Below are 21,852 nucleotides of genomic sequence, written 5' to 3'. Positions count from 1 at the left end.
GAAATGAATGTACAGAAGCTATGTCCTGTGGCAGAGTGCTGTGCTTCTTTCTCCAGATGTCAGCAGCAGCAGGAGCCACGTGCCCACTCTGCCCTCCTAGCTGCTCTGCTCTCCTGGCATCTGAATAATTCTAACCTGTTCCTGCAGGTCTTTCCTCCCATTCTTCAGCTCATGCTTTCGCTAGCAGTGGGCATGCTGAGGAGCATTACCCTAACAACAACCGTGAGCCTCCTGGGCCTGATCCAGGCCTGACATGTTTGATTCACCACTTTACTGTGGCATTTCCTTGGCATGAGAGGATTAAAGTAGTCATACGAGCTCTAGACTCTTTCCTCGTAGCCTCAAGAGGAAGGTGTGTGTCTGGCAGTGAGGCACAGCTGATGCAGTATTGCATAGGCTGTTCCAGCTCCTTCTGACAGACAAAATTGTTCCTTGGGGCTACAGAGAGCTATAGAGAAACTGAGGCAGTCTAGTTGTACTTCTGTGCACCAAAGGAGACACCAGTTGGCCCCGCTATTAGAAAGATGCAAAGAAAGTCTTAAACCACTGGTATTTTCTGTCTCAGGTCCAGCCCAAACTGTGGTAAGCACAAAACAGGGGGCTGGAAGAGTGATTAACCAAATACTGTTGTAGAAAAGCAGAGGTGCTACCACAAATCCAATTATATGTCTTAAAATATTTCTGGTGTCAAAAGATAGATCTAGTGCTGTTAAAAAATTGCATACTCAGGAACTTTGTTGCATATTTAGCAAGAACAGGGAAGGAACTCTCAAGGAAAGAAGAAAGGGAACCAGTCATGAAATAACAGGGTCAAAAAACAGCCTTGACATTTACACCAAGTGAGGTGAGCAGCTCCTCAGAAGTCAGCTGGGAGATCTCAGAGTATAATTGCAGCAGCCTCACATCTGTTATGACTGTGTATTTAATTTTTCAAAGTCTGTCCCAATCCCAAATATAGCCCCATGATCAGAATAATTTGTAAATATCACCCAACTTTGAAATCCAGCACTGTGAAGATTGAAATTTGGGCAACTTAACAAATTTATAGGCTTGTGCTTATATTTTCCAATTCTTATGCAGTATTCTAAAGATAGGTGTTAATTACACAAAAAAGCATGGGACATCTTTGTCCGTCTCAGTTTCAATTTTATATTATCTAATTATTATAGACGTATCTAGGACATTCAAGCATATATGTTGCAAATGTGAAATATTATCATTATAATGTGGAGGCAAAACACATAAACTAATTGACAACATCATGAGAAGTGGTTAAATGGATCAGATACACTGGAGGTTTATTACTTTTGCATCTTGTTTTCCAAGTTATCATCAATGTCAAAAGATCAGTGCTCCCACCTCTACAATAAGCCTAATAGAAAATACGCTGACAGCCCTTCCATTCAAAAGCCCTTCAGCATTATAAACATTTTTTCACCGCAGAGAGCAACCTTGACCACTTTTTAGAAGACAGGCAATCTGTCTTCTACATGGTACTCTCTGAGACTCCGTCTTAGGCTTTGTACATGCTATGACTTTCAGGTCTGTAATTCCCAGCACGTCCAGCTCTGCTCTTGAATCTGCAGCAAGCGGGGGGTCAACTGGCAGCAGATGCTTTTTGTTTGCTAACTGTCTTGTGGTAAATCTCTTAGGTGCTCCCACCTCTGCATGTGCTCTCCCGGATGGGAGTTCGACCTCTAAAAATATAATTTGCATTCAGTGTGACACAGCTTGAAGCTGAGGACACAGCCTTAGCCACACAGAACTGATCCTCGGTGAACTTTCTTCAAATATGACTGTATCACTGAAAATCAGATGTAGTCCTGGAATAACCAAAGTCAAAATACAGGTCTTGCACACTTGTCTTGATTTTGGAACTTGAAATCCAAGAAAGTTGTCCAGTGCTCTAGATCAATAATAGCAATTAACAAAATGAACTGAAGAAAATTACATCAGCAGTCCGCAGCTCACGAGAAGACCAACCTCTCTTAGCAGCTTCTGCTTCCCAGTATATTGGTTTATCTTACTGATCTTCCTGTGTCATGTGTCTGCAGAGATGAAATTTTCTTTTCAGTGGAGGACTTGCAGATTTCAAAATTCCTTTCCCAGAGAAACAATGGATTTTCACAACTAATGAGGGAGAAGTTGGGTCCTAACAGAGACAACTCCCATCAACCCTGTTCTTGAACTCAGGAAGGAATTGAGAAATATGCACCTTTCCCTTCCTGTACTATTCCACGTTTTTGAAAGAAAAATAGAAGAAAATGACAGATTTTCAATAGAATATTTATATATCTTCTTGCTTTCTCTGAAAAAAATGAATACTGAAGATCTGTAGAGCAAAAAAAAAAAAATTCTCTTAAAACCGAGGGATGTGGACTTAGCCTCACTCAGCACTGATCTTTCTTTCTAGTAAATCTGCTATTCAAACTGTAGATGCTTTATGTACAACAGAAAGGCACTTTTCCTGGGTGCATATAATCTAAACAGTATAAGCAGAGTGCAAGTGCTGAAAATCCAAATCCCGTACATAGAAAAATAAAAGCAGAAAATCTGTCCAAACAGTTTCTGGAATATCCAGCATTTGAAACACGTTTGACAGGGTGGGAAAAACAGCTTTATGATTAGTTCTAGGAGGATTTCCATTTCAGCAGCAATAATGATTTCTCATTAATCTTCGCTTTTAGAATCTAGCTCCTGAAATGAAAAGGTATGTAGGCAACACTCATAAAATCATTACATGGGAGGCTCTCCTATTCTGCTGTGGAAAAGATCAGTTTTGACATCAGTTGCCACAAAATACCTTGGCATTTGATAGCTTTAATGTTGTTTATGAAAAAATGGTCTAAGCAAATTAGGAAGACGATAGGAAGAGGCAATGAGCCATACCAGAGTAATATAGTTAGGTAAAGTTGTTTGAAAGGATTTACCAAATAACTTTATGAAGGGGAAGTAAACTGCACACCAAACCTCCTCCCTTTTTCAGCTACCATTGCTAAGACAAGAACTATCCTTACACGCCCAAGCAGCCATTGAAATTAATTGCATAAAAGGGTTGGGTTTTTCTGTTGTTGTTGGATTTCTTTCTGTTGTTTTTGGTTTGGCTTTTTTTTATTGTTTGTTTGTTTGTTTTTTAATGGGTACGTACTGCAAGGAAGATTTGAAAGGGATTGAAAATAAAAAGGAAGTACATTTATTTTCCTAGTGCCATTACAGAATCATCAACTAAGTCCTGCTGTACTTCTCCACAAAGAGAAAATGAGAAAAATTAGATTAGCTACAACTTTCCCTCTGGATTTTTAATTTGAAAATTTACAGATGAAATTTTTTTAAAAAAACAAACCCAAACCCTACTATTTAATTTTCTTGCATGAAACAATCCCCCCAGAAAATAACCTCCATGACAGCAGATTTCAGGCAGTCGAGCTTCCAGTGTGAGCCTTACATTGCAAGAAAATGCTCTTGGAATTGCTAAGCAGTGTTGCTGCGAAGAAAACAACATAAGCCAGCAGTGTGCCCTTGTGGTGAAGGCAGCCAACCACATCCTGGGCTGTATTAGCAAAGGTGCAGCCAGCAGGTCCGGGCCACTGACATTTCTCTGTTCTGCACTGGGGAGACCATGTCTGGTGAACTGTGTCCAGTCTGGGGCTCCCCAGGCGTGGCTATACCAGAGCAAGCCCAGCAGACTCCAAGCCGATCAGAGGGCTGAAGCACTTGGTGCGTAGGGAGAGGCTGAAGGAGCAGGGTTTGTTCAGCTTGGAGGAGGGAAAGCTCAGGTGACACCTTACTGCTGGCTACAGCTGACCCCACTGAAGGGTGCAGGGAAGGTGGTGGTGCACAGTGGAAGATTGAGAGTCGATGAGCACACGTTTCATCATGGGAAATTCCAACAGGGTTTGGTTTTTTTTAACCTGAAGATGATCAAATAATTGGATAGGTTGCCCAGAGAGCCTGTGGGATCTCTGTCTTTGGAGATACTCAAAACCCAGCTGGACACAGCTGTGAGCAACCTGATCTAACCAGAACTCCCCTCGTCCTTTTTAACCTTTGTAATTCTGTGACTCTGTGTGTTTATCAACAACTTATGCTAATGCTGCTACTAATGTGCATATATTAAAAATAAAAAAATCTTTTCTTGTCTATCTCTGGTGCTGATGCATCCTTTGTATGTTAGCATAACTCCATACTTCTCAGGCACTGTTTTTTGTTCTATGAAGAGAATGAATGGGTCTTTTCCAGGGTTTCCGGCATTCCAATATACAGCTACCATGGAGAGAAGGCTCAGGGGTTTTCTACTCTGAGTTACATGAACTGTGAGTGCTACAGTCCAGAGGGATGGGGATGCTTGTGAGGTCTATACCATTTTTCTGTAAACTCTGTGTCTTGGTCATGAGTCCAAGTATGGACAGCTTAACAAGGGCTGCTCAACCTATCCAGGATCTGTTCAGTGCTAAGGCAAACATGCTTTTTAGTGCTGTGGCTGGGCTATATTTGAGCTTTATACTCCAGTTGTGTTTTCCTATACAGACTGCAAACACAGTAGGCATACTATATATGTCTATGTAATGCAGATACAGATGCAAACTCCACAATGTGGGGTAGAGGAGTGATTTCAAGTAGACATACAGAGATAGCAGCTATTGTGCTTGTTTACATTAGGATTTTATGCTGTTCACTATCTTAGAAAAACATGCTCTATACATTATGTCATAGCAGAGATTGCTTCAGGTAATACTGTCACATGTTTAGTTATAAGTGATAAACACATCTTTATGTAAATGCATTGGATTATTTTTTGCATTGTTGCAATCAGAAAAATAGTCTTTTGATAAATATAAGTTTGAACAGATCAAGAAGCATTTCAAAGCATGTAAGCCAATTTCAACCCACTGAAGTCAAGGGACTACTTACGTACCTGAGATGATAAACCATTTTTATAAATGTACTAAGTAGCAATCGTGAATAATTATTTTCTGAACACATTGGAGACTTCCTAATCTTGATATACAATTCTATATGGTATTTCTACATTATCCATTTGATTTAGGCAACAACTTTCTCCATCTATGTCTTAAACTCCATGATATATTTAGCATGTTATGATTTTGTTTATTATTTCTGTGTCTGCTGCTATGCAACCAGCAACATGTGGACCAACCAGCACTTACTATTGTTCAAACTCTACAAAACTATAGATTGTAGTCACCTCAAAACTTTCATTTTAATTATTGTATATGTAAGCATTCTCCTATCTTACTAACACCCATTTTCTATACAGGCTAGAGAGAAGCTCCAGAAAAGTTGAAAAAATTGCATCATATGGTAAGTTTGCACTGTGTTATGATAATTTCTAGTGAGATATGTAGGCCCAACATATTACAGTACTTCAGAGGAAGAATCTGAATTTTTGTACACAACCCAGTTACATTGCCTTCTGAAGTTAATAATGATGGAATTGATCAGTCCATGTTTATGGTAAGAGCTATAATGACTAAAAATAATACTCTTGACCAGGTAGGCCATAAGCTATGTCATGAGCATATGGAAGACATAGATAAAAATCACAATTCTTCAACCATTTTAAAGCTCTGATTGATTGCCACGATTCTTTCATTGTATATTTTGTTACCTTGGCCACTGCAGCATGTCTTCTTCCTTGATTACACCTGGAAATGACCCTTTCTGGGAGAAGGAAAGCTTTGGCAACAAGCAGACAAAGGCATTTGAACTTGGAATCCCAAACAGAAGGAAGAACTACAGGAAAAAGAAACTAAGGCAGAAAAATATGACATGACCAGGTAGGAAGAGAAAAAATTATCTTATACCAATCATTTTTAATAAAGAGAAGCAGCAATGTGTAATGCAGTCTCCTGACACTAAGTCCAGGTGATAAACAGAGGAAACATCTCATTTTACACAATTGCCATGTACACAGTAATGTTTTACAGCCACTCGTTTCTGGTTAACCAACTCTTTGCACTCTACTGTTCACCATAAAAGACAAAATACAGAAAGTATCAGCAAGAGTATTATTTTTTATAATGGCTGGTTAAACTTTACATAAGTGAGATATTTTGTATCTATCCAAATTAATCAGCACAGGCACAAGTAAAGACACAAGTAAAAATTTTCCAATAATCTTAAATCAAGATTTTATAGGAAATAGGACAATTTTCAAGTCTCTGCCAAAAACTACCCAGAATGTAAGCCAAAATAAAAGCAAAACAAACAAACAAACATCTCAGCCAGTTGTAAATCCTAAACAAAAATAGAGTAATATAATAAGAATGGTGCGATCAATGGTAAATTTAATCCTTGCTTTATGAAACTGGCAAACACCATGAATAAAGTTATGTTCTGTCACATCAGAAAGCCTGTGAAAGCGTGTTGTCACCATAGTAATGTTATGGCAATGACAGGTCCTGTTAAAGCTTAGCAGCCAATGAATGTTGCTCTTAAAAGCTAGTTGATAAAAGAAAAAATAACTGCACATGTATTAAACATCAGTGCAGCACTACCAAATCTTTGATGCAGCTGTACGTGTTTAGAAATTTGGAGCTCAATTCTTAGTTACACTAATGTAAATCTAAAGTAATGCAGCTGAAGTCAATTACTTCAAGCCAAAGCCATGGGGAATCAGCTCTTAAGAATATGACCCTCCAACTGCAAAAACTTCATAAATATGCTTCTTTTTCTTTTGCAAAGATACGGTGACTGATGTAACAAGATTAAAGACCTTTAGGTCTGCTTTGATTTACACTGGAGTCAGAAGCAATCACTAGCATTAGCCATGGAATTACAAAGATGAGGGGCTGTCATTATGTGTGAGTCTCTCCTGTCTCAGGCTCAGGGGTTATTAAACGTACTTTACTCCAAGATGTAATCCCTAGAGGTTCTGACTCTGGCCTTTGTCATTTTGTCCTCATGTGGAACAGACAGTCAAAAACCTTAAGTTTTTTGCCCTGGCTTCCTTGTGTGTAAAACAGTTGTCTGCTTAGATGTGATTTTCAGTACCACTTTTCTGTACTTAAACCTCTAATACCAATTCTAAGAGACAAGGTAAGATTTTAAACCAATTCAGATGGAAGTAGAGAATCTAACTGAAAATCAAATCCATAAGATGAAAGTACAGTCTAGTTCAGGCACTGGTTATTAAGTTGCTGGCACAACACCACTGCCCCAAATCCTGCAGTCCCCTTGGAGATCTTGCACTGGTCTAAATAGCAGGTTGTGTGCAGCTGCTGCACCACTGCTTCTTCCTCAGTAAAAAAACAGAGCTCATACAAAGCAGAAGAAAGCATGATAGGACTTACTGTGTTTTACAGTTATTATCAGAATGAAGGATGCATTTTCTACTACCCTGTTGACTAGTGAGCAGTGACTTCAACATGGGACAGAAGCCTACACTTCACAGATCCTGCCTTAGCACTGATAACAAGTCATCTTCATCTCCCCCTTGGAAAAAACCTTTCACTCCTCACTGCTCCTTCTAGACCATAAAAATAACAATGCAGACACTTAAGGGCATGAAGGGGATTGGTTAGTTAGTATGCCAAGAGGGAAAAAAGAGAAATTGCTATAGTGTCAGCTGCTTTTACAGTGATGCTGGCAAAAGAGGAGGAGCCATGGCAGCCTCACATATCAATGCTGCAGAAATGACACCAAATCTATGTGTTAAAAAGAAATCCAAAACTTTGCTGCAGAACTCTAGAAGCACTGAAAACAGGATGTGAAATGTGAGAAACGAATAGCTTTTTTTTCACGCAAACTACGTCAGTATGAATAGACACTTGCTACATTTTACATACTAAGCTTATTTCAATAAAACAGGATGAAAAAAATTTGAGATTTTATGTTGGAGGAAATTCAAGTCATGGCCACAGACCCCACATATCAAAGGTTTTTGGCTTCTTTCCTGCTGTTCTTGGGTGTCTGTGGGCTGCTTCTGGGTATTCATTGACATGGGCAACTTTGTCGATCTTTGCACCAAATTGAGTATCATTTCCTACCAAACAGTCTGCAGATCAGAGGCTGCAGCTCCTAAGCTAGGCTTAGTCCCTTAGTGTCCCATGAGACCACATCTCATAAGTGTATCTCTAGTATCTCTGTGTAGAGCTCCAAACCTGCAAAATCCCTGCATACCAATCCCATTAGGCTCACAGGGCAACATAACCATGCATCAGGTATCTCCAGGCCTTCTTCTGGGGGCATGTGGGGTAAAAGATGACAAAGCTACGCTTCACAGACCGCTTTGTCAAAATTAAGCATTATGCGTTTGCTTAACATAAATAGCAGATAGAACAATTTAGTAAAAATAATACAAGTTTGTATTCATATTTCCTCTTATTTACCAAAAAAGTATCTTCTTGGAAACCTTAATTTAAAGTCCATTCGTTTCTATAAACCCCATCTCTGGCGAGGGAGAACCGAACATTAGTTTGTTGATGAGTTCTTTTTCTCTCCCAGTTAGCGCAGCTGTACTGCTGGATGCAAATTTCACCTAGCTGCAAAAGAAAGGTCAGATCCTGCTAGTTGCATGGCAATGGCAGATGCATTTCACTGCAGGTCCAACACATGTGTACATATCCAGCAGTAACCCCTATACGGCTCTTGCAGAGTGCACAGAGCTGTGGATTTCTGTGGCTGTGTCATTCCTGACACCTGAGATACTTTAAAGGTAGTTAATGTCTGCACAAGTTGCACCCAAATCTCTGACTGCAGTGGAGAAGCAGCATTGGGGCTGTTCTCACACCTGTGCACCCCAGAGGTCGCTGAGCAGAGACTCCCATCTCAGCTCCATGCTGTTTGGCTAGCGCTTTCATGTAAGGGTCATGACTGAGATATAAGAGTCTTGAAATCCTCATTGGAGTAAAACAGCTCTACTCCCTGGTGTCTACCAATAAAGAGTTTTATCTGTGTCCTTATTTGGCTTTAGCTCTTCCTAGTAGCCTTTTGACTTAAACTCCTTGTAGTTAGATTGAACAAACTAACATATATGTGGTATTTATTTAAAAAAAATACATATTTCTTCTTTCTCCATGATATGTAAAAGAATATTTGCTTAAATTATATCACAAAATTTTCATTCTAGAAAGAGGTTTTAGAGATTGCACAGAATTTTCTACAGAAACTGATATAATAAACAAAAGCCTATACCAGAGTGATGCAGAGCTGCCGAGCTGCCTGAGCACAGCTGCATTAGCACACAGACCCTCCCTTTCCAGTCTCATTAATATTTCAGGTTGTTCCACAGTGAATACATACATATTCTTGTGAGGCAGAGCGATGTGCCAGAGGCCACTTTGTGGACTGGGATAGTACTCTTTCCATGCAAAGTCTGGTCTGGTTTCTACAGGCAAAGTGTAGAAAAGTGAGCTATAGGAAAAGTGAGCTATCACAAAATTGATAAATTAAAAAATCACCATCGTGTCTTCAGAAAACTTCTGTCAGACTTTGACAGTGTAAAGGAAAAAGTCTCTGCCGCAGTGGGGGAACTGGTGTGAATTTACTCTCTTTGCTATAGTCAATTTAGCAACATCCACAGATAGACCTTCTAAAGTGACTGCCCAGCAGTATTAAATTCCCCTTAATAGACTGACTTATCCCAGTGGTTTACAAAAATATCTCCTTGGAATGCTTCCAAACATACCAGAGATGCTCGCTGGTTAAGTCTCCAAAACAGTCCTCAGTTAGCAACTTCTAAACCCCACACAAGAATCAAATTGCCTCGGTTGAACACTGTGCCGCATTCCCTTGACCAGAGTCATCACCTCCCTCTTTAGGTGCAGTTATAAGGAAAAGTCTTTTTCTTTCAAAAGAAAATAAAATGTACAGTCTTCAAACAAACAGACCCTGACACAGGAGAGAAATCCCAAGCCAGAGGGAGAAATGCTGTTGCTGCCGCTTCATAAATATTGACAACATGTTGCTTTATGCAGCACTGGTGCAACAGGAACGTTTCTTGTATGCCATACCGTCGTTACTTTTGCAAAATGATCTGAAAGTTAGAGTTTGCTTTGATCTAGGTGCCCTGGCACTGACAGACTTGTAGCTAAAGCCAGTACCTCATGGCTTCTGGAGAACATAGTTGTGCTTATGTCTGCTTATGCCCACCACCCCTGCAACAAGCTGTGCTCAGATGCTGGCAGTGACAGATCCCAGACCCGTTTCTTTTTGTGAACCCATCAGGGAGCTGTGTTTGGGGCTCTGGTTGCCCTCCTGTGAACCGCGATGGCCAGTGTGCAGAGCCACCCCTCCTTCCATTGCCTCTGCTACAAATAGCTGCAACCTTTAACCGATGGACAGGACAAGCAGCAAAGGGAAATAAATAGCTCTAAGTGCCACGGCTAGAGTCAGAGCCTCAGCTCGGATGAGTCAGCACAGCACCAGCTGTACCAGCTACGGGGCTGGCTTTGTTTCTCCATTTACGGGCTGCAAGCCAAAGCACAAAGGAAAACTTCCCAACTGCTTGTCATTATTATAGTATGAGTAAAATAGCTAAATCTAAGGCTTTGTCTGAAAACAGGCAGCTTGTGCCTTCCCTTCCCCACTCCATGAAATGTTTGAGAAGCCTGGCAGCACTAGGACCTTTTTCAAGGCTATTCTATGTTCAGGAGCGTGGCCTTTTCCCTGCTGGCAGTACATCAAATGTTGTTACCACTATAGTATTTCAATGCTGCTAAACAATGCTTGCAAACATCCACTTGGCCTCTAAGTAGTTCTACTAAATTTTATGCAATCTTATAAATCTTTCTTTCCCTGATCAATCATGCAGATAGGTTTTCATTTACATTGACTTCTAGGAATGGGTTTTCATTGTACAAATGCATTCAAAGATATTTATAGGTAAAGAAGATGGTGGTTGTTTATTGATTCTTAGCACCAACGTTTTCGTCATGCAATTAGGAAACAAAACCAATGCAGTCGGAGTTACACACCAAATAAACAGACTGAGTGAGTAGTGGAAACACAGGGTTTGAAATACATGCAAGACTGAAATATGTTTGCATAAGCTGTTGTAAAAATAATGTAAACCTATCTTGATAGAAACCAGTTTTCACACAATAGGCAAAGATAGGCCAAAATCATTATATATCTTATTCACAACAAAGATTACAGTCAGTGATTTGTTAGTATTAAGTAGCTTAATCACTGCTTAATGCTAAGAAAGAGCATCTTACTGAATACCTGGGAAAACAGAAGAATTTTTTTCTCCTGAAGTTTTCTAGTTCTTTCAATCTTATCATATAGGAAACTTCCTCACTTGAATTCAGAGCATGGGAGACAGAGTAAGAAGAGTCTTGTGGAGCTTGAAAAGCTAATCTACTACATACAAATCATAAGACCACATTCTTACCTCATTTGTAAGACATCTTCCTCCACAGAGTCTTGTTAATGATAAAAAGGCTATGTCAGAGAAGACATGCTCTAGTCTCTCTTAGCTGGTTATGAAAGACCACATGCACTGCATATTGTTCCAATGAATTCTGAAGAAAAGCTCTGCTAATGCAACCTTTATCTTTTTCCCAATGAGGAGATTCATTCTTCTACTTTCAAAAATTTGACTTGCTTTGGTATCTAATTATTTGTGTGCATATTTGTGTGTTGCAACTCCTACAACAGTTGAAAAAAATGTAAACCAGGCACGAAATAAAGAGACATTCCAGGATTTTTCTTTTTTTTTTATCGGAGTGCTAAATAAGCCTCCATAATTCTCAGTCTCTAAGCAAGAGCATAGTCAAACTGGCCTTTCTCCATTCCATCAAGTCCATCAGCCCAGGTTGAAGTTGGCATACTCCGGTAGGGGTCAAGGAGAATTCGGAAGCAGCGGACAATGAGGATTCCCAAGAAAATAAATAATAAAATCACAAAGGCAAACGTTGTTTTCTGTTCCAGGGTCATGCTAGAATTTGGTGTCATGTTGCCAGGTGGCACCAAAGTGGCAGTGAATATCTCTCCATCCATCATCTAGGTAAGCTGAAACAAATAATCCCACAGTCGCCTTCTTTTCATCATCAGTTTGCTGAGGTCAGTGGAAGCCATTTAGATGCACTTTGCTATCTGTAGGGCAAGGGTGAAGCAATGTTAACTGTCAATAGCCCTTTTGTTTGTTTACTTCAATGCAACTTTCTCCTAATTGAGAAAAATGAGATGGAAAAGAATTTGACAACAGCTCTGCTTGCCTCTGTGTCATGTATGAGAGACCTGTTAGACATCCTGTACTGTCCTGTTGCCAGTGCAGGATCCATCCACCAATAGTAAATGTCACTAGACCCTGAGCTGGCAGTTACCTCTCCCTACCTGCCATATCATTTGGACTGGGGTAGAACATTTCTTTCCTTCAAGGGGGAAATTGGGGGGTTTAATCACACTGCTCCAGTGGGTAGCCCACAGAAATGGCAAATTGCATCCTTGCTGCAGGACAGATGAACTGCAGTTAATGTCACCCTAGGATGGGAGAGAGGAGTTCAAAAAACAAATGTAGTTATGTTTTTATACACAATGACCAAAAGTGTTCTGAGGTGGGATGGTCCGGGATCCACTGCAGGCCAATAAAATGCGCATGTCCCTATGATGGAAGGCAGCAACCATTCAGTGCCTGTATCACTGCAGCTTTTATGAAGAAAAGGCATAAATAATTTGTGTTTGAATTGAGAGAAGATTCATGAAGGCAGCCTGAAGTAAGTCAAGTAGTAATTTAGCTCAAGGGCAAATGTTTCCTCTCCTTCCTTAAGATCAGAATCAGGGTTACAAACGCAGTTAGCAAGAAAATGTTTTTTATGTCACCAGCTCTGCCACATGAAGAGAATTGCCAGGATTTGGGACTGAACTTGGCTGTTTCTAGACAGCAGAGCATATGCTGTGCTACCGCCTGCCTGGCACGTCTGCTCCATTGACTGTCTGCCTGGGTGTCTGCCTACCATTACTTCCTCCTCCCCTGCACACTGGATTTTCCTTCCAGCAGGAGGGAAGCACTGCGGGATGCCACATGTTAGGCCTGGTCATTGGCACCACTGAAATTACCTGTAAAGTGTCCGCAGGAAAAGAAAGGCTTTAAAACTGGTTGAAGGACAACACTGTCTCAGCTGAACATGTTATGTTAATGGTAAAAGGAAGGAAAACAAATAGAAGAACACAAGGAAGCCTATAGCATGCACAGGTGAAACTTTCACATGATTATAACCACCCTGTCACTGGACTGGGGTCACTAACGATCTATAAGCATGCCTCAGTACAACAGTTAATAGGTACAAGTGGCTTAAGAAAGCACAGTCATATTGGCGTATTGCCAGGATTATTCTAAAAAAATGTACCTTAAACGGAATTGAGAAAGTATTAAAGCAACAAAAATATTGGAATTGTATGGCTATTACTGCCTGATTTAACTTACGATGGAAAGGATAGAAATGTCAAAATGCCAAAGATCAAAAATGTTAACTTCCAGTCTTTCAAAACAGTGTCTCAGCTATCAGCTGATAAAAAATGCAGAGGACTGTCTAACAGAGCAAGCTAATACTTTAGGAACAACCAGTTTCATAAAGCTGACAGATTTTTTTTTTGGGTGGGGAGAGAGGGTAGGGATGTGAAGCTGATGAAGGAAATAATTAATTCTGGTGATAAATAATCTTGTTATAAGAAAGAAGAAACATAAACTGAGTGTATCACTGTGGCAGTGATGCTACAGTGAAAGCCAAAGGTAGTGGTGCCCCGTTCTAAAAGACCTCTGGTATTCTGACTTCAGAATGCTCTTCAGCACACATATTATATCATGGGTTTTGATGTTACTTAAGCATATGGCCTCAGCTATACACATATTATACACACTTAACAGTCTTTCCTAAAACTGCAGTCACACAATACAGTAACTATGCTTGCTCTCACAGATCAGAGTGTTTTAGGAAAGGTTTTCCTGCCATTTTTCTAGGCATTATCTGAATACAGTTAGCAGCCGTGGGAGAAAATGCAGAAGGTGGAAAATCTGTGACTGTCAGGAAAGACCAACTTTTGATATGCTGGTTTTAAATGTCAAACTTAGAATAGACAAAGGATTCTGTACACAGTATCTTTCCCGTTTTCAAGAAACTTGATTTTAAAAAGATACATGTAATTATTGACTCAGTGATAAGGAAATGCAGTTCATTATATTCCTTTTAGGATCAGAGTAGGCTTCTAAGTGGGCTAAAACAGAGGAGAGTTAGTTGTTCATTTTCATACCAGTGGGCACTATTGGCTGATTTTAGGAACAGGTGAGATGTCTGATTATTTTACAATTAGCATCTTTTCGCACTCAGAATCCTAATTTTTACACCAGAGATTATATGCAGTAAAATACTAAGACTACATTGCAAAGCTGAAAGGAATGTATTTCCAAGACTTTGGGCTTCCAGACAGCCTTGTGAGTGTGCTCATTACACTGAGTGATTGCAAGCTTTTTGGGGTAGGCGGTTTGTCTCCCCAGAAAGGCACAATACGTGGCATAACCACATCCTTTTGTCTCTTCGGACCACTTCTTTTCCAAGCTAAAACCTAAACGAGATCATTAACCGTTTCCTTTGCAACAAAATGATGTTTAACTGTCCCAACAGATGGGAACTTGAAAGGAGAAGGTAACTAGCTAAAGACACTAATTGGATATATCTAGAGACACAAGTAATCAGGCACCTTGGCCACAGCAATGTAGGTTTCCACAGTCCTCGACTCTGGTCGTTCACCTGAAGCAACTGGTCTAAGAGAGTCCCCGAGCCCCACATTTTCCTCCCTGCTCCTCACTTTTAGTTGTGTCAGCAGAGCTCTGCTGGCACTGAGCACCGGAGACTCTTTCCAACTGGAGACATTCCCTATCTAGGAGACTATACAGACTGTACATGGCAACATACCCGTAAACTGTATTTTCTTGCATGAGAACCTCTGCACTCCTTGCAAGAATTCCTCCAGCCTGCCTGAAGTCCATCCCACCTCAGTGGTACTGATCAAAGGAAGGACTGGATACTGGAAGAGGGTGCTCAGGAGCTGCAAAAAGAGGCAAAAAGGCCCTTGTCCATGGCATGACAGAGATTTCTGCTCCAGGATCCACCTCTAATTCAGATCCCAAGAGGCATGAGACGAAAACATGAGTGTGGTGCACACTGTAGGTATCCCTATTTCAGCACAAAGGTATCCATGCAGCCAAAACAAATACATTAAAAAAAAATAGATCGTTACAAGGGAATGGTAGAAAACAGATAATAGTAATAATAACAACACAACCTGAATGCATTTCTTTTCAGCTTGTTCCAATCACTAAGAGCTGAGCCAGATTATAGCATGGATGGAAAAGCCTCAAGGTTGTTTAAAAATTAATTGATGTAACCAAGATTTCCCTAGATGCAGACTTGCTTTCTGGTTTTTTTTTTTCCCCCACATCTCAGATAGAATCATAACTGATAGAACAAACAGATTATCCTTCACTTAAATGACTAGCCCTGGGTTTTGGGGGGTTTTTTTTGAATGCGAAGGTGCCCCCTTCAATTATTTCCTGTAATGGATTCCTTGAAGATGTGCCTAATCCTTTGTTTAATGAGTACACAGCTGCACATAACTCTATCCACATCAGGTTGCTGTTATAATTTCTCCTTGACAGTGTGCACGCATCCATTATGTAGTTCAATTATAGCTCTTCCTGATGTGGTGCTTACAGTCTAAAATGCTAGATTTATAAAAAAATAAAGAAACAGAGCAAAACTTGCACATCATTAGTGATGTTAAATAACAGTTTCAGGTGCCCACCTGCAGCCCAGTAGCCGAACTATGAGCATAGTGCTTGGTCAAATGTCACCAAAAGGTCACTTTTCTGCTCAAGCCACTAAGATTTTTGAACTTAAAATATCATTGCATTAATTAGTTGATAGAGCTATCTGCATATTCATATGAAACATACAAATTCTCAGGACTCTGGAGAGTCACAATTGTTCAAAGCACTTTTGATTGGTCTTTCTGTGCTTTCAGCATTTCATTTGTTTCAAAGTTGAATTTAATTGAAAATTTCTGTACATTAAAAGGATTTTCTTAGGGCTCACCGTTTAAAGCTTCTTATTTTGAGAACAATAAGACTAACAGAAAGAATTGCTTTAAGATCTGCACCTCTAGGAACAACATATTTACAATAAAATTCACCTTCGTTCTGTTGTTTAAACTGCCTCCTCTTTATTAGCATGTACAACATAAATTGCATTTTGTATCAACATCCATGTTTATGTTCTTACTATGAAAGACTTGTGTGTTGGTGAGTAGTTACAGCCAAAGAGACTATAGGAAATCACATCCCAGTTTGCTGAGTAGAATACTTTTACCCATTTTGCCAATTTCTGTAACCTGCCTGTTCATAAATTTGCATATTGTCCCATCCATGTTGCTGCAATATGGCACGAATACCCTGAGACAGACAGAAGGTCTGGAGCTGCCCTTCAGTTGTACCAACGTAGTTGGAGGTACACACAGATTAGGGAATATTTTAATTAAAAACACTAACAGTGAAACACCATATAGAGTGGCAGCATCTCTTTATTGCTATTTCTTGACAGATTATCATTGCACAATGTTCTGTGCAAATCACATAGAACAAAGAGAAAAGCCTCTGAAATAAGCCAGATCAAAGGAGAAATCTGGCCAGCAGAAAAACATTTGAGCCACAGGGTCTTACAGCCTTGCTAGCTTAGACACAAGGCCCAATTTCCTGCTACTGCAGCTAGCTATACATTTCTGCTGACTTAAGTATCATTTTCCCCACTTACACTTTTGGCCCTGTAAAATTTGATTGGTTAAACTTACAATTAAGAGATAAACACATCAAGACGTTAAATTTCAAGACATTTAAACAGATTAAACAGGATATTTTCCTCTGTCTTTTAGGTCAACACCCAGGGACTTTCTTTTGCCCTTCTTGTTCACTTGAGTTTTCCTGGCCCGATCTGTAAGGTCCTGTGACTTCACTGGGTGCTTCACAATGTATGCCTGATATGCAGGTATCCTATATTAGTGGAGCAATTGGTTTTCCATTATGAAATATCTCGTGGAATTTAGCAAGAACACAGCTGTGCCAAGACCATGTGCATGATTTTCCTATACCACCCATACTAGTTTCACTGATTACTCACTTCCTTAGCTACAAAAACACATGGCAAGTTTCTTCAGGCTCAAACATCTGTACACAAACTATTTGAGCAAAGATATTTCCATGCACTCACAGCTCACTTGCTGTGATTGACATTTTAAATCTACCTTAAATAAAAAAAACTTGATTACAAAAAGTACCAGGCTAACAAATTGAATTACATGTGCCCTTCTCTTGTACCCAAATGTATCTTACATTCCTTCATACTGCATCCTGTACTGTTGTTTGCTGCACAGTGTAAATGAATGCACTAACTATGCCCTTTTCACCTAAACTTCATCCTTTGCTTCTTACAAATTTGATTTCAAGCTGACACTGCCCTTCCCCTGCAGGCACATATCCTCATCATCTCTCAACAGCTTTTAAAGACAGATCTTTGTGTGCAAAAAGAGCCCCTTATTGCGCCATTCAGCTGTTGACATTGTTAAAACAAGTTGATGGGGTTAATTTTAGCAATAAAACAAAGCTAGAAAGGGATCTGTTCTTTTTTTCTGTAGAACTTCTCCAATACCATGCACCTCACTTTTACTTAATGAACCATGGAATGTTTAAAATGCAAGCTCGCCTTTAACATGTTAATGTGCACATATAGTATTTTGAATTCCTCTACACAAGCTGTGCGAGGATGATTTATACAGAAAAAAGGTCAAAGTTATTATAAAATCTTGAATTACTCACTGCATTTTTAAAGTAATTGCTAGCTTTATGAGATACTACTTGTGAAGATCTGAAGGTATGACTTTGTGAAAAATCAGTATATTTACACCATCCAGGAATCTGTGCAATGGTTTAAAGCATGCACCCAACAGACTGTTTTCCTTCTGCTGTAGATGATCTCCTTTTAAAAAGAGGGTGTACAGATACACAGGCATCAGTATTGCAACCCTTCACAGTGAATATCTTACATGTATAGTAGTAATAAAGTGACCAAAAATGCTAAAGGTTTTAAAGCCAGTAGCATAGATAATATCCTCATAGACTGGGTCCTACATGAATCAGCAAGGTGGAAATTTGTTGTCTTAACAGTCATAAATCCTTACCAACAAATATTTACAGCTCAAAAGGACAAGAAATGGATTTTATGCTACCTTTTCCGGCATCAACAAAAGATGACTTGTCATATACTTTCCAGAAAGTAAACAGGGAATACACAACAATATAACCAGTATACATTCACTTAATTATTGTTACTTTTAAGTCTAATGTCAGTATTCCTGACCTGTTATATAGGACATAATAGACAGTATTAGCCAGGCATATGCAATATAAAGGTTATAACTTTATTAAATAAATGAAGAAAATTAGACAATCAATTTCTTTGGAGCAGATACCTTCATCTAGTCGAGAAGGAACTTGACCCATTTCCCACTGCAGCAGTTACAGGTAGTTACAAGTATCTTTAGTTTCCATTCTTCTGCACCTTTCTTGTATTTCTAAGCATAAAGGATCAGGGACTGCCAAGAACCCGGTACCTAAGTTCAAAAGCTGCCTTTTGAAGGCTTAGAATTTCAGACAAAAAAAACAGAAACTCTAATGAGAATCTTATTTGTAAGTTAGAAGTAATTAGCTGACAATACTTTTTTTTTTTTTTTTTAAAGTGAGGCTATAATTTCAGTTCTGCCTCAACAACTCTTCAATGGATTCTGCCTGGCTGAGTACAGCAGCCGCCTTGCTGCCTGTCTGAAACCATCTTCAGCAGAACATTAACATTCAAAAGGTGTACCAAAATAAAAACCAACCAAAAAACCCCACAGGGTATTCCCATACTTTTGCAAAATTAGACCTGTAATCTGCTCGTTCTTCTGTCTTCCTCTCTATTGATTGTTATTAGTAATCTGTCTTTTTAACACCAGTTAACATTTCTTTTTTTAAAATCAGTCAGTCTGAATATTGATTACAATTGCTGACCCTCAGCCAAACACCTTAATCCCTTACGCTTCTGAAATTGTAGTGTATTTAGTGTATTATATGAACGCCAGTGGGTACTTTCTTAGAAAATAAACTGACCTTGCAATGGGAGAAAATATTGTCAGTAACATCTACTGCTTATTCTGAGCTTTTATCTAGGGATTTTTGCCCTGGGAGTTGAACTTGTTTCTATGTACTAAAGCTACCCTTGATATAGTTGGTTTTTATTTTTGGGGAAAATGTTTAATGAAGGTTCCGGTTTTCCTTTCCCATGAGAAAAACGAAGTCAGTTTTAGTAAGGATTTTTTTTTGTGTTGTTGTTTTTTTTTTTTTTTTTTTTTGTCTGAGAGTTTCTATTTAAAAGCAAGCAGACACGCGCACACACATATACACACAATGAGACTCCAAATCATTTTAGGGTGACAGAATATAATTTGTTTTGATCTTTTACAGGGAACTTCAGTTTTCAGATACTCCATACTTTCATAGACAAAAAAAAAAAAAAGGGATATTATTCTATTCTCATATTTCCTTCAGGCTTCTGGTATAGACAATAGATTTGACACTCACAGAATTATCTTCCTTTCTCTGCCCCTTGAGGATTTTCCTGTGGAAGCATCCTTTATTTTAGAACATTAACCTTGCCAAACTCATTGTGGTTGGCAGGGTCACTGTTGCGGAGCGTGGGACCATGATTTTGTGCATGTAGTAGGACAAAATATGCTTGCAGAGATGATGTAAAGCTGCCATCCAGACTACCACAATGCAGAGATGGTCATTTTATGGACACCCATGCAGACAACCAGATACATCCATGCACCCCGGGGGTGGTCTGTCTTAAACCCATGCACAGTCTGGCTTTACATGTTTTACACAACTATAAACTATAAAACCTCCACAGCTCTCCTTCAGCATCCTGTCCTTTGCAGGGTAAGCAGGTAACAAGGGCCATCCAGGGACCTAGGCTTGGCACACACAAATATTCTGTGCAAGTGTGACTATTTTGGTTGGCAGCACGTTGTTGTGCAGAGTAGTTACACAAGTGCACGCCTCAGTATGAACCACGAGGTAGTCTGCCATTTGAATGTGTTATGGTCACATCATGGTGTACCTCTATCTCTGCAGGAAAACATTTCAGGAATTATTTTTCCTCCCCTTTTTCTCATTTGCACACATGGGCATAGGTCAGTCTGAAGCCGTGTTCTGCACCCTCTGAATCCCTCAGGATCTGTTCCTCTAGATGAGCTTCAAAAACGGTGTCCTAGGGGCCCTTCCTCTGCTTCCCTTAGTCTTATCAGCAATTCTCGTTCTGTGACTTTAAAGAGCCAACTTGTGATTTCCCTCTTTAATCCTTCGGGGATTTTCCACTTTCTGAACCTGAACTCCACAAAGCTAGATTTGATCCACTCCATTGCTATAGAAAACAACTTCTGGAAGGATAATTCACAGGGTTTAGTAACCCCTCCTTGTCTGGAAGTTTCATGACAAGACTTGACAAAAGAGGCTGGATTACATTCCCAGAAGATTTCTGGCACGGGGATTTCATAACATCAGACAGAAGCTTTATATTTTGCTTTTAAGTATACTCCCAAATCACACAAAGTCTCACAGACTCAGTAGCACATTACTGCAGCACCACCACTCTGTGATCCAGGCAAGCTGCTGTGCTTTCTGGGGTCCAGCTTTTTGTCATGAAAAAACTCTTCATCACATACTTCCCTTTAAACAATTCTCATTGTGATACAAGTTGTCATCCACTCATCTCCAAGAAACAGAGCAAGCCTGCAAGAAAAGAAGGAATGATTCATTTCTTACAGGAAGCCAGATGGTAAGGGTGTGAATCTATAATCCACCGATGAGGGAACTCCCATGGAAGGGGAGGTTTGCTCCTATCGCTCTCTATGGATTTTATATTTAGTAGCCACTGGATTAAAAAAAAAATAAAATCTGAAATAATCCTGAGAGACACCTGGTTGACATATAAAAGCTGGACATTTCTGCCACATTGTGTGATTTGGACCCCAGAGGAGGCATATGCAATGCTTTTGGTAGGATCCAGTCCTGATAAAAAAGAAGAAGCCAGGAATTAAATGGAAAAGCCCTGGGGTGTCTCTGACCAAGCTGATCAGAGAGGGGAGACAGGAGGACAGCCCAGTGAGTTCAAGCAGTTATTAGCCAGGGACAGTTTTGGACCTCAGTTTCAGAGTTAAGTTCCTGTAGTCCACTTAATGTTGCTTTAGGCAGCTAAAGATTTTGGATGTGACTTTCAGGTTTAACAGACGCTATATGGCCAGTTCTTGAGGGCTTGCAATGAGTACATCACATCACATGGCTTCCAACCCCAGAGAATGCTAACTCCCAGATTCTTACTCGATTTGAAAATAGTATGCTTCACATATGCTTTGAATGGAAATAATGTAAAATTCTGAAATAAATATCAGAAATACATTGTTTCAGGTAACTTCCTACAGCACCAGTACTGGGATGAACTTGCATCTCCAGCTATTTAATAGGAAAGTTCCTTTTGTACTTTTCAAAGAATAGTTTTCTCAGCCAATATCATCAAAATATTTTCCATAGCCTTGACTTGCTTTGCTATAAAGTTGTGTTTTCCTCTTAACAACTTTTTGAAAATGGAGACTTGAAGATAATTACATTTAACGCTTAGATGTGCTTCAGTACCAAAATCTATACCCATTTCAAAAAGGGTAAATAAAGGCAGCCCTTCAGCAAACAACCAAATTTTGATTAAAAGCCATAAATGCAGTACTGAGACATTCACTGCGACTCATGAG

General features: G+C 39.6%; 1 protein-coding gene across 1 annotated transcript; it reads right to left on the bottom strand.

Moving 5' to 3' along the window:
• Positions 1-11,721: 11,721 nt before the first annotated feature.
• CTXN3 (cortexin 3) lies at positions 11,722-12,015 on the bottom strand. The gene is given in 1 exon segment (XM_074166714.1): positions 11,722-12,015. A coding segment is annotated over 1 exon segment (294 nt).
• Between the last annotated feature and the right edge of the window lie 9,837 nt (positions 12,016-21,852).

The sequence above is a fragment of the Numenius arquata genome, chromosome Z (assembly GCF_964106895.1).
Source record: "Numenius arquata chromosome Z, bNumArq3.hap1.1, whole genome shotgun sequence".
Taxonomy (NCBI): domain Eukaryota; kingdom Metazoa; phylum Chordata; class Aves; order Charadriiformes; family Scolopacidae; genus Numenius; species Numenius arquata.
The sequence above is the reverse complement of the archived record's forward strand: the minus strand, read 5'-3'. Positions and strand labels throughout refer to the sequence as shown.